This window comes from Schistocerca serialis, chromosome 1 (genome assembly GCF_023864345.2).
Source record: "Schistocerca serialis cubense isolate TAMUIC-IGC-003099 chromosome 1, iqSchSeri2.2, whole genome shotgun sequence".
NCBI lineage: Eukaryota > Metazoa > Arthropoda > Insecta > Orthoptera > Acrididae > Schistocerca > Schistocerca serialis.
Genome location: NC_064638.1, coordinates 409,709,875 through 409,726,673, shown reverse-complemented (window position 1 = coordinate 409,726,673; position 16,799 = coordinate 409,709,875). Strand labels below are relative to the sequence as shown.

Sequence of the window (16,799 nt, the reverse complement as noted above, 5' to 3'; positions counted from 1 at the left end):
TTTCGACAACGGGTTAACAGTTCTACTAGGCACTTCTCTTCGTCTCCAGCTTCGTAATGGACAGTTGACAATAAGCATCCAATAGGTCCAAAAAAAAAAAAAATCAAACAGCAACAGCAAACAGGAAGTTATCAAAGCCAGCTTGTTTCGCAAGAAACTGGAAATCTGTCTCCCAGAAGTTCTTCTCTGATGCCACATGGTTCAGTGATACAGTCTTACTTGTTCCGATAGCCGCTCCAGCGATTCTATATTCACATTTCGAAAAAAAAAAAAAACTGTATCAGGCGCAAAACGTAACAGATCGCTCTTTCCACAGCTCGAAACCTCTGCATACGCAACGAACTAGCTACGATTCAGTGCAACCGCACCTTACGTACAGAGAAGTAGTAAAACACTAGGAAATTTCCTTCTTAACAAAAAAGGATGAACGTTAGAAGAGTCAAATTCTTATTGGGATGTGTACCCTGCGACTGAGTAGAGTGTGGTTTCGCGAGCTGTCGGCTTCTCCGAGCTCTGCGGGGCGGCTGGCATTGCTAGCGCTTCAGCATTTCCTTGCATTGTCTCCCATCCGAATGCTGAATCAAATCCTTTTATTGGGTATCTTGTGGCGGTCGAAGCCCCACTGCTATTTCCCCGCGATAGGCTTAGCCGCCGAAGCCTTAGGCGGTGCGATGTTGTTGTTGCTGAGACATCCGACCCAGCCGGGTCTGCCCGCTTCACGCGGATTGACACCTGACCCGGAGGTTGAACCCAGCGGCCGCTGTTCATCTACACACCTCCGCCCTCCAACCAGTCCGCTAGGCACTTACAGACACCACTGTCCCTACACGCACCAGTTGGTAGATAATGTGTACTGAGAAAAATTCTTCAGTAGCCAGAGGGAGGAAAGTAGCAGTTCATGTACATCTGTTGAAACTTTAGAATCACCATAAGAGAGAAACGCCAAACTAGGGACGGAGCGACGGCTCAGATTGGAGAGATACCACAGATGGAATACTTTTTAAGGAACCATTCGTGCAATCACTCGAATGATCTAAGTAACCCATGCAAGATCTAAATCAGTATCATCAACTGCCCCTGTCTTTTCGGTCGCCCCAGAACTTCAGTTCTGAGCGATTTCAACAGACTGATAGTTGCATTTTACTGTTTCCGATTATCAGTCTGTGGTTACGCTGTAGCTACTAACAGGGCCACCTAGAACTGTAGAGCATTCAAGTATGTTCTACCAAGTATTACTCTCCCTCAAAAGAGCTCTCTTTGGCTTGGTTTCCGAAACCCACACCCTTAATCATATTTTAGATTTCTCCTCCTCTAAGAGGAATGTAGAGTATCGTGCTTCCCCAGTGTCCTTTTGTTGTCAGAGAATTAATAATTCATGAAGTTTTTCGTCATTATCATTCATCAAGAAAGTCACACGTATTTATGTTTTCCCATATGCAACAGTAACAAACAGCTTTTCTTCTCAAGGGTACTCATCGCCTGCGTTGGGCCTGAATTCTCAAAATCTATTAATATCATGGCACTAATACAACAGAGACTGTCTTCTTTGCTTTAATTGTATCGTTAACACAGTTACAAATCAAAATCCAAATCGTTTTTGTATTTCTTCTCTTCCCATAGTGTTCTGGCAATAATAGGTACACGTATCGTGTGCTCAGTGTCTGAAATTAACCTTTCTGATCATGTTGCTAAACTTCAGGATTATTTTACTAACAGCTAGTTTTATCAGGGTAAACTCCGAAACTGATTATTCTCTGAGCCAGTTAGACAACTACAGCGAGTGCAACACATTTTAGGCACTTTACTGGAAACAAAGAACTACTGCAAAACCAGCGGGAAAGTTCTTTTCGCGGTACTCGCACAGAAACAGAAATACCCCAGCAGTTTGGCGTGATGGCATTCAGGGGCGTTGTCTAATTAAGACTTTGACACTGCCTGGCTATGCCGAACACCCCTCTCCCCCACCCCTCACCCCACCCTTCAACCCCACTGCCAGCTCCGCCATCTGATGCACTAATTTCAACTGGGACTCATTAATATACTTGCGCAAAGTTTGTATAATTTTTCCCCACGCTTTGTCTTTATCTTGCCTCGACATTAGGAAACTGATTAACAGATAAGGAACACGCATTTGATTGCATGGTCTAAGGTAATACAACTTGGCTCCAAGTCGGCTTGCAACACCTGCCGGTGGAGCGGGTTGTCATTAACGATTCATCCCTGTGCTCGTTGGCAGCAGAACTGCCGGCTTCTCTGACCGGGGCGCTTCCCTCGCCTCTATTCCAGCGAGCTGTGTTACGCCCTCGCCGCGGACGGGCAACTTAAATACCACACTTGATACTGAATACTAATTTAGTTTTACGGCGCAGTTTAAGCCGAGTTACAGTCGGTAAAGCTCCCGTCATCCCTTTTCACTGTCATTACGGAAACCGCGCTTACTGTAGCGTGTGCTCTGCTTCGATTAATGGAATACAATTTGCTTTCGAGCAGCGTTGTAGATCTCAATAAGTTACTACGAGGCTACGCTTGACGAGTAGTCTCCGAGGCACCTTGTCGATTACCCGATGTATTAACGACGCAGTTTTAATGTCTTTGTTCTTTATTGTCAGCAGCAAGTGGGTGACCGGCCCACGCCTCACCCCCTCCTCAGTCAGCTTTCAGTTGCCTCTACGTTACACAATATTGCAACACTCGTACGGAAGTGGTTGTACCACATTTTATACTGACGCGTAATGGCACAGTATACTGTTAATGAGAGAAAGAGGCTGCCATATGTATTCTAGTTCATTACTTTTCGGAAATTTAAGAAGAAAAGCCAGACACTTTCTCTGTTTATCTACTCCTTTTCTTTATGACAGTTCCATTGGCTTGGAAGTAGTCTTAAAGGTAATTTGTGTTAAATACGGGAATTGGCTCCATCTAACCTCTGTTTTTTTCACGTAATCGTTCGAAGTGAGGCAAAATAACAAAGTCAGGTAGGTAATTTCTTGCATGCTGATACAGGGCTGATAACTTTCTATTGCTCTTCCCAGTAGAAGCAACAGTTAAGATTACTGCGCCTTAGTTGGACTTTTGACACTTGCTGGCTTATTTCTCATTCCTTGTGTCTGGTTTCTGAGCAAACTGCCGATTGGTAGAAATGATTATAAATTCATAAAGTAAAATTTTCTGTTCTTATTTAAATCACATTTTTCAGTCAAAGTACTGCAATGGCGAAACAGGTAGTCTTTAGGGCGTGCAAACACTGTGATATTGGATTGAAAGCAGTGCGTAGTCATACAGGTATTCCTATGATTTTTGGATACATTCTTATTGAAGTAGTTCATTGGTGTGTACCTTTAAAACTGCAGCGTGATTAGAAGTCGCTTGCAGTATCTTCGAGTTTAAGGTTTAGCCAAGATACAAGAAACGTTTTGGGAAATTGTCAATAATTTGTTATTGGCTTCGCACATTCGCCAATTTCAGGGTCTTTCAGCATGATATTTACCCTTTGGTATTAGACACACTTCTTGAATAGAGGAGTAATGCCGTTTAGAAACAAGTATTCGTAATAAGAAGCATTAAATAGTTCTCAGTAGTTTGTATACCTAACATTCTCATGACATTTTTAGAAAAGTGACATGGACGTTATCATAACTACTACGACCGGAAGGAAGTCTGAATAGTTACTCCGAACAGTTCATCATCGAACGACTGCACCAATTCAATGTAATCAAACATAGAGCTACATTAAGGAACACAAAGAATGGTGGAAGCACGTGCACCATTTGTGTTATTTGTGTGTGTGTGTGTGGGAGAGCATGGGAGAGCGTGTGGAGTGTGCCAGGCTGACGTAGCCCTCGCATAGAGGGCGCGAGCGAAGCTGCGTGCCACGGTCTGCCCGTCATTGTCCAGTTGTTATTTCCTTAACCAGCGTGAACTCGTCGACGTTGACGCCGATGCACCTGCGCAAGGCGAAGCTGATGTTCTTCTGGGTGCGCTACCCCAGCTCGGCCGTGCTCAAGATGTACTTCCCAGACATCAAGTTCAACAAGAACAACACGGCGCAGCTCGTCAAGTGGTTCTCCAACTTCAGGTAAGCTAGCTAACCGCACTTTTCTAGCTAGAGCACGCTACTAGCGTAAAGGCCCGTGTTGCACCATGGAATAACCCGTGATCGGTTGGTCAGACCTCAAGTCACGTGAATGTTGGCAGCTAAGCGTGCAGGGTCGTCCGACTCCACATGCCTAGTAGCTGACTTACGAGACAGCTGTAGCATCCAGCTGAGATCTTTCCAGTCCGTTTATCACGGGGTTCTTCATGGCGATACACGAAATTTAGTGTTAAGCTTAAGATCGCGTCCAAAGCACACGAATGTATTCAGATATAAATTGAATTTTTAATTCTAAGCGCATCACCCCAATCTGAAAAATATAGTACTTACCACGGAGCTGAAACTAAATACAATCTTCAAATATTCATTTTTACAACGTAATTGCCTGTATTCGTGCACAAAACGGGCTAATGAACAAGTAAATATATGGGAAGTATCCAATTATTCGGTTTACGTTCCTACAGCCATGTAATATTACAACATGAGCGACTGACATATTTACAGTATACGAAGTATATGATTTACTATCTTTGACTTGACTGATAGTAAGTCCCTGGTTTGAATCTTTGAAAAAAATAAAGCAGAGCCTTCTTTCTTAAAATCCATACAACTAAACAGAGGTGCAAGTTACCTTCAATGTGCGCGCAATTCATGCTTCTCTTCACAAACAATTTACACTGCAGTAAGGGTATGTTGCGGAGTGTTATGATTAGAAGTAAAGCTACAAGAAGGACCAGAAAGCTTCATGACAGATCAGAACAGAGTGTAGCCAGGGGTTCAAACTCGGACCCTTGCCGTTCAACTATCCAGGAGCGTTTTACGGTCACTCTCATAGCTTCTATCTACCAGTATATGTCTGCTTCTACTCAAATTCCACATAATTTTCACTATCTACTGACCACTGTACTAATTAGTCACAACTGTTTAAGTTCACCACTACGAAACATCGTTAAGACTATGGATGGGAAGACATTCTATCTTGTCAATATTTTTTCCTGTAATTAATAAAGGATGAAGGCTTCCCGAAGACAGGTGAATGTTATTTCGTTCAACAAGCCTCTTGAAACTATTTGCATATACTGATATAGCTTCTAATGTGACACACAGTAACCGACTAACAAAGACGTATTTTCACTGGTTGCTTAACTCAAGTGACTGCAGCACGTTTAACAAAGCTAAGAGGAACTCGAGGGTTGTTGTACTACACATCCGTCATCGTAACTAAGCTGATTCGTAGTTCGATTTCCATATCTGCAATGGTTGTTTTCATGTGAAATCTGACTGCTCGAAGTGCCAACATTCCATAGGGAACTGCAACCCACAAGCGCTCTTATCAGCTTCCTTTTTCCAACTTTCGACACCTCAGATGGAAGAAGGGGAAACAATTTCGAATAATAACAATATCCGATGACTTCACTGTATTTTAAACTGATCCATCCACCGAGCGGACGAGTCACTAAGAATCAAAACATGACCATTACATTAAAGGGCAAAACATGTAATCACGTTTAAGGGAAACTAACTATTTCTCCAAGAAACCACTACTACTCTGAAAAATCTGTAGAAAAATTCAGCTTCAGCTCTTTTCAATTTCACCGTGTTGTGTGCTGTTGATCCGTAATCGGTATTTCCCTGGCCGGAGTGAGAAGAAGAAAATTTTCGCCACAGCTGTCGGCCACGAGACCGCGGCGTAAGAAATGTGACTCGTTCGCAATATGTGCTCCCCTCGGCCCATTTCCGCGGCGCTATCGATTGCGAGGGGAGGGATCTACAGAATGGGTTCCACGCGGCACTTGCTGCTCCCTTCGCGCAGCCTCCTTACAACAACTCTCCGGGCCACGCCAGGCCCCGCAGCGCCGTGATGCTCGCTGCTCGCTGCTCGCCACCCCTGCGACGTAGGCTCCACTCGTCACATCCGCGTCTAAGACGTTGCCGAAACTCCCAGGCTATGTGGGGCCTCGGAAACTACACATAGTCCTTATATCGAATAATGATATATGCTAAGGCTGCACGCATTCCTGACCGTTGTTCATCCGGATGAAGTTTGCTGAGTTTGCAGAATGAAATTTCACTCTGCAGTGGACTGTAAGCCGATTCCTGGTAGATTAAAATTGTGTATGGACCGAGTCTCGAACCACGGACGCTAAAGGCAGTGGTTTCAGTTTGGAGTCCCGTCCAGGTACACAGTTTCATATTTGCGTTTTTTGACGTTCCAGTTCCACTGTTGCGTCCTTCCTCAGGAATCACTGTTCTTCATGTGACTGAAAATTGTTCACTAACAACTCTTTAATCTCTCATTTTGAAATGCCTTCATCTTTGAAAATTAAGTAGGATTGAACGCTAGATATGTGAACTACTCCAGGAAATAAGGTAAGGCATCGTTGCTACTCGCCAAACATTATTCGTTAATCTTGATACTGATCTCAACATCGAGTTGTGCACCCTTTTCCGTACAAAAAATAGCGAAGGTCTGCAGTTATATTCTGAAAATGGCCTTCGACAAGTATATTTATAATTGCAATACTGTGTAGCATAATGCAAGCCCCTCTTTCTTTATGTTAACAACCGTGTATCGTCACAGAAAGAATCGCTAGTATCGGTACAGCAGTTAGCATAAATTCATACACAAAACCTCTTTGCTTACTCTTAAAATCAACTATCTGTTGCTTCACTCTCCTCGTGCTATCTTCTCCGCATTCAATCAGTTACCAGGACTAATCACCTATTCATCCCTTACCGCCACACATGTCTAAAAGTCCCAACACATTTTTGTTATGTTTTTTACTGCTTGTGGAATACATTATCCGTTGCTGTTTTCAGTAGTGAGCAAAATGACGGCAATGAGTGATAAAACATCTGGAGGGAGGGGAGGGGAATTCCAAACTCAATACCTTTAGCATACGACATTCGTGTAGATGACATACCAGACTGCTAAACAGGTCTAAACAGAACACTATCATAATTTTGTACCACAGAAGTACCGTATGCCCAAGTTTTTCTAAGGCATCTACTGCTGCAGTGTTAGCTCAATGAGATTATTGACACATTCAAAGTGGATTAGTCATAACAAATTTATGCGAAAGATCTTTTCCTCGCAAATAAATCTCTTGTCTTCCATTCGTCTTTAGCCATTGATCTAACAGGAACAACAGTCAATAAGGTTTCTGAACGAAATGAACTTCACTTGTAAGGTGAAAAACATTTTTCAGATGGGAGACAACAAACAAATGGAGTTATATTAGTCCATTCTTTCCCTCTCGTATGGGTCTCCACTGTTCTTCATATTCTGTGTTTTTCTTCCTTTCCCTCGAGCATTCCTTCATCCTTTCTCTGTGTTGATTTTCTCCCGTCCGCAGTGCATTTTGAACCTGTTTACTTACCCTTCCCCCGTTGGTCCCCATCCACTTGTAACATTTCTATTCTAAAGCTATCCCCTGTCTATTGTTTCTTCTTCTGTTCAATTGTTCCTTTCTAAACTCGTCTTTGTCTCTTGAGCTTGTAGTCGACTGCCCTCGCCAAAAGTGTTTGTGGATCTCGGTATTTAATTTGTTGAGATCCATTCTGTGTAAATGACGCAAGATTATTAATCTCCTCTTCCTTGTTCCTACTGTTACTGTTTTGTACATTGTGCCTTACTCCTAATTTTTGGCTTCAACTTGTAATACAGTATTAGACATTCAATGGGATATAGGCATTCTGGTTTCACAAATGTAAGTTAGGCCTTACTTATATGGTGTAAACGTGTTTTAAAGGTTCTCACGAAGTAAGATGCACAGCGTTCCGACTTGGCGACTGTATCAGTCGTTAGTCTGTGAAGGCAGGCCAAGAATCGGCGAAAGGTTTTTCGTCGTACACCACCGTACAGGGCAGTTTTCATGTTACAGTGTATGAGAACTGTTTTTCGGTGTCGGAGTCAGTTTTTCGAGGAAATCTCTGCGTGATATTACAAATTGAACGATCCTACGTACAATTCCATAGTGGTCGTCTTCAGGGTGACACCGACCGTTGTAGCTCCGTAAGCGTACTTTGCAGGATTTTGGATAAATCATTAAATCGGAGCCTCGCAATCGAAAAAGGGACCGTGCTAGAGAAGGGCGGTTGTCCTCTTTGGTGTGACGTTTTGAGGCCGGCCTTGCTCGATCAGTTACGCAGACTCCAGCCACCACCCCCGCCACCCCCACCACGCCGCCCCCGCGCTCGCCCGGAGCTCGCCGTCGTGTTCCGTGATGTCGGCCGTGCTTTGTGGACGCGTCCCCGCCCGGCGTACTCCACGGTTCCGCCTGAAACATTTATCGGCCTGCTCCGTATTTACCCTTGTACGTGTTTTAATGGCGAGTTACCTTAGCACGGGTGCGCACTCTGTTTGCACGCCGTTACCCGAAATAATTAATTAAAAGTTGTCTATCCTGGCTCGACACGCAGTGCATAATGTCTCTGATTCCGTCCTCCCTACCTCTCTCTTTCTCTCTCTCTCTCTCTTACTAGCCTCTTCTTCCATTCGACCGTTTCTCCATCCATGATCTTATTTCCTGCTCCTCAATGTCACTTGATGTACTGCTCAAGAATCGTTACGTAATACCGTTCCAAGCAGTCCTTAACATTTCGCAATCCGTAACTCGCTGTTATTAGTTTAGTTAGGAAATAAAGAGAAAGAGCAGAAAGCACGGAATTAGATGTGGGTCATAAGCTGGATATAGAGAACAGTTTATTTCAGCTAAACCAACCTATCAATCAATCTCCGACAAAATAAAATGAGAAACAAACAAAAATAAATTGTTTATCGTTTCTTCACTTCACTACTACTGAAGACTGATGAATCGAGCAAGCTGCTTGGCCCAACTTTTTTCACACCGTATACCAGTTTCTCCTCCAGTGTACTCGAATTACGTCCTTTATGTTGTTCTGCCTGTATCGTAGCATTCGGTGAATCTCAGCCGAATTATGAACGCGAGGACAGCATTTGTCCTGTTTGTTGTGTAATTGCTACTGGCGTCTGTAGAAAAACATATTTTCAGAGTGTACATGGTGCAGAATTCCGACATTTTTCTGTGGTTGTAACAGTAGTGAATGTAATGCCTTGTGGTTTGTTTTCCGATGCGGTATTTTTAACCTGCGGCAAGCTGTACGTTTATTACAAGCAGTTTATGATGACTTATCCAAGAATTCACTTTCTGTGCATTGTTTAGTTTCCTCATTCCTATGTCGATTTATCACACACGCTTAAGCGCATCGTATGAGTAAGTTATTCATTCTATTTTCTGTTTCATTGATTGCCCTGTTCTTGTTTCACGTTTTCGTTGTCCTACTTTCGGTTTCCTTACTTCCGGTTGCGCTTAGCTACATCGTTACCAGCAGTCGTAAGAAAAATGATCCCAAAGCGTGGAATACTTCTTAGATTCAACACTAGATTCTATGATTGAATGTCACTAGCATCTGGCTACTCAAACATTGTGTGTGTCAGTGACAGCTTTATTGACACTCTCCTTGGAATTACGTTACTTTTTCTGGCATTATTCATACAGCTTGACGACTGATACCTGGAGATCTGTAGGGCGTGTTCTGCAGTATACTTTGATTTTGTTGCTTATAAAAAAAAGTTTCAGTTTTAGATTAGACAGCAGAGCGTATTGGTAACAGTGGTCTGTTACCCTTCACGCGTGGTCAGCTTAAGTAGGTTAACACTTGTACTTTTCGGCTGCAGTCACCATGGGTTAGCTTTTATTGCTCGATTTTTATTTGTAAATGGAAGACATGTTCGTCCAGAGACGTGATAGCTTTTCTGCGTATTGTATGACGTGGCACAGCTGTAATGAAAATCATCTTCAAGTGTGGTATACCTCTTAGGTTCGACACAGGGTTTTGTGGTAGAAAGGCACCAACGTCTGGCCAACGCAGCCTTCCAGTGAGGCAGCGACAGCCTTCCTCGCTCCTCTCGGCAGCAGCAGCCGTCGCGCGAGCGTCTCAGCACGCAGCCGCAGTATTGGCCTGGCCGACCGCGATGCTTATCTGCTGTGGGGCAGGGGCTGCTGTAGCGTGTCGGAAGGCGGCAATTTCCGCCACCGACAGTTCCCCATTAGCGGCTGCGTCTACCCGCTTGTTGCTCGCAAGATGCGGGGGAGGCCGCGGTGACGCGGCTCTGAGTTGTTCTACCTCACCACAGGACACCCAGCGCCATAGGAACGTGCCACCTGTGCCACAGATGAAGAATTTTTACGTTTCCCCTTTCCTGTCTAGCGTCTGATGCGAATGTAATTGTGCTCTGATGTGCTGCTAGGGAGCCCAAAAAGTGGCTAAATGCCTCCTACCGAATTGATGGTGATGGACTAATCTGACTCCCCTGGCGTGACGTATGATGTTATGCAGAAGACGTCGCAATTGTTTGTACCACACGATTCGTAAAGCACATATAGAATTATCGACAAATTATGTGTAAGAAAGTTTTTCCACTCGTGAAACAACGTCAGTCTGTCAGGCAACATATTCACATCACGATCTGTGCATGCTGCAGACAAAAATTAGATTCCAACATTCTAATAACTTATAACCATAGAATTACTAGCAGCTGGAGTACATAATAAGAATCTATTTATGGACAAGAAATAAGTAATGGACATACCATAATCAATCATAATATCTAACAATGAGGTAACAGAGATTTTCTTAGGTTATCGTGTACATCTGTAAAACAACTTGAAGAAAAGCATTTTACGCCATCAGCTGTGCAGTTTTTTCTTTATTCTCTACCGGTATCGATTGTTACGATCATCTTCAAGGAGAAAAATATCGCACATCAATGGATCAGTCACTCATTTCCATCATACAGATTTAGAACATATATAACTGCGATATTAGTCTTTCTTAAAACAGTCCATACAAACACTCTGTCCTCTGGCACAATTACAGTTGTGTTTTTCTTTATCACCAAATGTGCACAACTGTAACTGTGCCAAGTCATTTTTATGGCTCATATATATAACAGAAATGTATTGTCGATCCATTGATGTACAATGTTTTTCTACTTGAATATGACTGTGACAACAGAAACCAGTGAAGAATAAACATAAAACTGCACAACTGAGGGCACGAATATGTTTTTTTCCAAAAAATGAGCGAACAGTCCAATGCAGTAAACATTTTAACATCTGGTAGCCGACTTAGCCCTTTTTATGGAAACTAAAACGGTTGGATTTTTCATTGACTTTGCTTTTTAGATAGTTCTGAAAAGGTCCAGTATTCACGTCGGCGACTGGGACTGACTGCCAAAGGACCCAATACACTGTAAGACACGAAATAATGATTAAGTGCTTTGAGTTTGAAGCTCTGCTACTAGTAATTTCAAGACTGTACGAACTGATGGAACTGTTACTGTCAATCATTTCGAAAGGAACTGGTAAATTGCCGAGTCTTTTGCTGACACATCCGGATTTCATTCTCAGAAGAATGGTCGTGCATGTTCGACTGTCACTTCTTAAAGTGAGTGCTTTATTGGTGTCTGCTGATTCCATAGCAGCTGGTATAGGCACTTAATCAGTGACGTTCGTAGTTTGTACCAAACTAGTCTTCATATCGCTGCGACGGGGTTCTAACCAAGGCTTCGTGGTACCAGTGCCCTTCCAACGGGCAGTGAACAGGCGGTTGTTTAATGGTTCGTCTGTTAATAAAAAGTACTTCTCCACTTCAGTTGGCAGATGTCGCATTAATGGGATCTGCGCTGATGCATAATTCTATTACCACTTTTTTATGCAGAGAAGTATGTGCGATGTTTCATACTGTGATATTTACGTCGCTACCCTGCATAGCTCCTCCTTTTATTCTCGTGGCTTTCTTAATCGGTATAAGGCTTTCCATAGACACCCCTCCCCCCCACCCACTCTATTATCTTAAGTCTAGATCGTGCTTTATGTAACAAAATGGTTCAAATGGCTCTGAGCACTATGGGACTTAACATCTATGGTCATCAGTCCCCTAGAACTTAGAACTACTTAAACCTAACCAACCTAAGGACATCACACACATCCATGCCCGAGGCAGGATTCGAACCTGCGACCGTAGTGGTCACGCGGTTCCAGACTGTAACGCCTAGAACGCTCGGCCACCCTGGCCGGCTCTACTGTTCGTTTCATGTAATAGTTCTGATAAGGTTCTTCTGATGACAGGTAGCGAAAAGTATCAACAGACTGTAGGATTAGAAAACAATTAACGTGTAAAATGTCCTGGAAATTACGGGACAACACCTGCATCTTCTGTTATACAAATTACCTCTCAAATCCACCAACGATTTCAGCTAATCCGCTATTGTCATCTTGTGTCATCTCGTTGCGACCGTCCACGGAGAAAGGAGAACGCCATGCTGCAAGTAGGGAAGGCAAGCTATGCTGAGTTTCCCTTCCCGCACTGAAAAAAAATCTCCTCTTCGCGATTCGAATTAGCACCCCCGTGCGCGCTCGTGACCAAAGATGCGCGACCGGGAATCAAGGAACGGGGCATTCAACACAGCCGCGGTGATGGTTTTGTTGCGTGTGGTGCGCGACGCCCAACGCAGATACACACACACACACACAAACACACACACACTAATTCACGGGCACACACACACACACACACACACACACACACACACACACACACACACTAATTCACGGTGAGTGCACCGGGGGGCCTGTGACTGTAGCACTGGCGTCCTTTCCTTTTTTTTTTCGAAATTCGACATTAAACTGTTACGAGGAAGTCATTTCCCTTAAGAGAAGGCGCGGCCATTATGAGCTTCGCCGGGTTTCTTCCCCAGTTTAGATACACGCGCTACGGTCCTTTTCCTCCTTCTGTTTTGTCTTTCCCGCCTCAAAAAAGAAAATAAAAGTAGAACGAGAGGCCGCGAACGTAAAGGGTTGCGGAGGTGAGCAACAATTTGAGCCAGAGGAGGGTGCGGGCGCGGGCGCACACACGCCCGGACTCCTCGCCTCACATGCTCGCCGTACGAACGCCGCACCTTGAAATAATGAATAGTAATTAGGATAGGTTAAGAATAGCAATTACGCACGCATGGTGAGGGAGGGGGTGTGGCGGGGGGGGGGGGGAGCGCTTGAGGAGGGGGAAGCAAAGGCAAGACGGAGACGGAGAAAAACGCCCGAGCGCCGAGGGAGAGCGACAAAGATAAAGAGCGTGAACGTCAAGGGACAGAACCGGAAAAAAGAGGCATGTTCACTAATTAGAGCCAAGACCGTAATTAAGTAATTTTTAATTAAGTGACTCCTGACTTGGTAATTCTGCTGTGTGGCGGGAGACAGAGAAACACGCGGCAGCGTAGGAGGGGGCACTTGCGGCCGCGAGGGAGCGAGGGTGGGGCCGCAGAGGGGGGCGGGAAAGAGGGGGGGTAGGAGGTAAGCGCGGCCACAGGGGGGCTGCAGAGGGGGGCGGGCCGCGGATCAATCCGCTCACTCACGTCCTGTTTATGTCGAGTTTTTTCGCAGTTATTTTTATTTTTCGAGGAGCGAGTAGCAGAAGCAGCCCCCACCCCAGGAGCTGCCGCCCACGTGCCCCGCCGCCCACCCCTGCTGCTCCTTCCCTGGGGGCCGTTTTTTAACGATCCGGCCGCTGTGCCGCTGCACCGCGCCTCCCGAGATAAGTAGTGCGTATGTGCCGTGCGTAACGCCTAGCGCGTAAGGCACACAACTGCCGGCGGCCCAACCTGTTTGTTCCTCCGGACGTTGCACGTGTGCGCCCGCTAGGAGCGGCCATACCGGGTTCTGAGGCAGGAGGCCCGCACACATCCACGACCTCCCAGCTGGGCTTAGCAAGTACAAACAGTGTTCCCTTTATATATATACGTGGTGTCTGTTCTTTCTGACATGTCACCACAGCCGCACGGGCTATGCTAGCAGGCCTCCCGTCGTGCCCAAATTCTTAACTTACGCCACACATTACTGATGTAGTGTCCCGGTTCGTTAGGCTCATTACTGGCGGCGTCTCGCAGATTCCTTTAAGAGTTCGTGCTTGGTGTGTATGTCCACTGAAGAGATCGTAGGTCGTCATCGCCATTGGTCAGAAAATGTCAGAAACGCTTGTAGGGATGTTGCAGGGCAGGTTGTACTGAGATATAAATGTTACGAAAAAAATTCGGTACGTTGCGCCGTTTCCGAGTTATTTAGCATTGAAGTTAGCCAATCAGATCGTCGCGCGCGTAAATTCAAGTTTCTGCTAACGAGACAAAGCACTCGTTGGGCAACACCGCCCCTGCTAGGCCGCTTGAATGTGAGCGCGCGACGCCCCGATTTGCTAAATTCTATGCTAAATAACTCGGAAACAGAGCAACATATCGAATTTTTTTCTTAATATTTATGTCTCAGTACAATCTGCCCTTTAACATCCCTACAAGCATTTCACACATTTTCTGACCACCAGTGGGCTATTATTTCGGCCATGGCCGAAAGAACAGACACCATTTCGACCCTGCAGACAATATGGATGAAGACACAAAGGAATTAAAGACGACGGCTGTCGTTGGACGTTAATTTATGTCAGTGGGGAAAGTTGAAAATTTTCAAATTTCCCCGGTGATACACAAATAAATCATTGCCCACCGGCAGCTATTGTCTTTAATTCCTATGTGTCTTGAATGTTCGCTTTCTCGCTAGCCGGAGTCATTTCCTTTAGGGTGTCTAGTTTTTCATCAACAGCAAATCTATGAGACTTGCAGCAAGTGGGAGACATCATCCTGAGAGAGTGGGTGCGGTTGTGAAGGCATCAGCGGCCGACGCGTTCTACGATACAGGAATCGATCGTCTCGTCTCCTGAGGGGATAAATATGTTAACGCATGCGGTGGTTACTTTTGAGTGGAAATACTCCATGGTCCCGTTATGGCGGGTGTTCGGTTTTCATTTGACTGCCCCTTATACATGGTAATTCATAAGTATCTCCAGGGCTTCAGGAGGTGTCTGCGTGGAAGTTGGAAGGCATGCAGAAAAGAGACAGATATCAGCGGATAGTGCATCTCCTGCAATTTTTAATTCACTTTACAGGAGCTCAGTATGGAGACAGCTTGAGACGTGGAGAAGTCAGAGTAAGCGCGGGATTCATTAGTGCTGCCGCTACTATTGCCGCTCAGCAAGGCGCCAAGACAAAAGTTTACTTAAGAAATCTGTTCATTTGGCTGCCTGCCTGCAAGTGCAACAACACGGAGCAGGTGATCTGTCTTCGTTGTCTGACACGCTTGCCCTCTAGTGGTGGGCTCTGTAACTACGCCGCCGACCGGTGTGGGCGAGCGGTTCTAGGCGCTTCAGTCTGGAACCGCGTGACCGCTACGCTCGCAGGTTCGAATCCTGCCTCGGGCATGGATGTGTGTGATGTCCTTAGGTTAGTTAGGTTTAAGTAGTTCTAAGTTCTAGGGGACTAAAGACCTCAGATGTTAAGTCCCATACTGCTCAGAACCATTTGAACCATTTTTTTGTAACTACGCCACAGCGTACGGACGTGGGTGGGGGGGGGGGGGTTGGTTGGGGTGTCTGTGGGAAGAGACGAAACTGCGAGGACATCGGTTTCGTCGGATCAGGGAAGGACGGGGTAGGAAGGCGGCCGCGCCCTATCATAGGAACCATCCAGGCATTTGCCTGGAGCGATTTAGGGAAATCACGGAAAACCTAAATCAGGTAGGCCGGACGCGGGATTGAACCATCGTGCTCCCGAATGCGAGTCCAGTGTGAATTTAAAGAGATGAACGTCTACTTATATGTATAATTTTTCTTTATACTTTGTAGTTTTCACGCAGTCGTTCTTATGAGTTACACTGTAGGTGAGTGAGACAACGAAGTGGCTCGTGTAATAGGGGCATTAAAATGTCAAAATGGCCGCTACAGTGCGGAACCACGTGGCTGCTACGGTCGCAGGTTCGAATCCTGCCTCGGACATGGATGTGTGTGATGTCCTTAGGTTAGTTAGGGCTACGTAGTTCTAAGTCTAGGAGACTGATGACCTCAGATGTTAAGTCCGATAGTGCTTAGAGCCATTTAAGCCAACGTCAAAACATTTCACTGGGAAGAAATCAGGCAACAATCGATAGTAGTGTGATGAGACAAGACCGCCGTATTTCCCACGAAAGGCGCCTCGCGCGACGCACCGCCTGCAGGAGGGGGGCGTTCCGCACACTACAGCGGACGGCCGGAAACATTAAATAACGCGAACTGATTAGCGTGACGGCGCTGCGGCAGCGGCGGTGGCCGACCTAATCGCCGTCTGGCGGGGGCGGCGGGGGCGGCCCCGCGGATACGGCGCAGACGGGAGGACGCGGCCGGCCGGCCGCAACTCGACACCGGCGGGCCGTCTTAATCGAGTTAGTCTTTATTAAGTAGTCCATTAAATTAGCGCGGCGCGCGAGCGCGGCGCCCGGCCGCAGCCTTGGCGCAGTTTGTAAAACATCCATCACGGGCAGCGGACGCCGACGGCGCCGACGCCGACGCCGACGCCGACGCAGCGCGCCGGGACGGCCCTTCCCGTCGGCCCCGCCCCGAGCGTCCGCCTCCGACTGCAGAAACGCCCAGCGGCGCCGTCTCGCTGGCGTCTCCTCCGCTGCCGGCGCCAATCGTCGCCCTAATTTGCGAGATAGGCCACCGTGACAAACGCTGCTCCCTGTAGAGTTGAGAACCGACACGTGTTTAAAGGCAGAGACTGGCAGTGGTCTGCGTGGCAATTTGGCAGTTTACGTCATAGGTATAC

At 46.0% G+C, this 16,799-nt stretch overlaps 1 protein-coding gene across 1 annotated transcript in view; it reads left to right on the top strand.

Moving 5' to 3' along the window:
- The window catches only part of LOC126475690 (homeobox protein prospero-like), a 61,180-nt gene that overhangs the window by 19,354 nt on the left and 25,027 nt on the right, over positions 1 to 16,799 (top strand). The window contains exon 7 of the mRNA XM_050103488.1: positions 3,914 to 4,075. Within this exon, the coding sequence (XP_049959445.1) occupies positions 3,914 to 4,075 (162 nt within the window). The remainder of the gene's footprint in view (positions 1 to 3,913; positions 4,076 to 16,799) is intronic.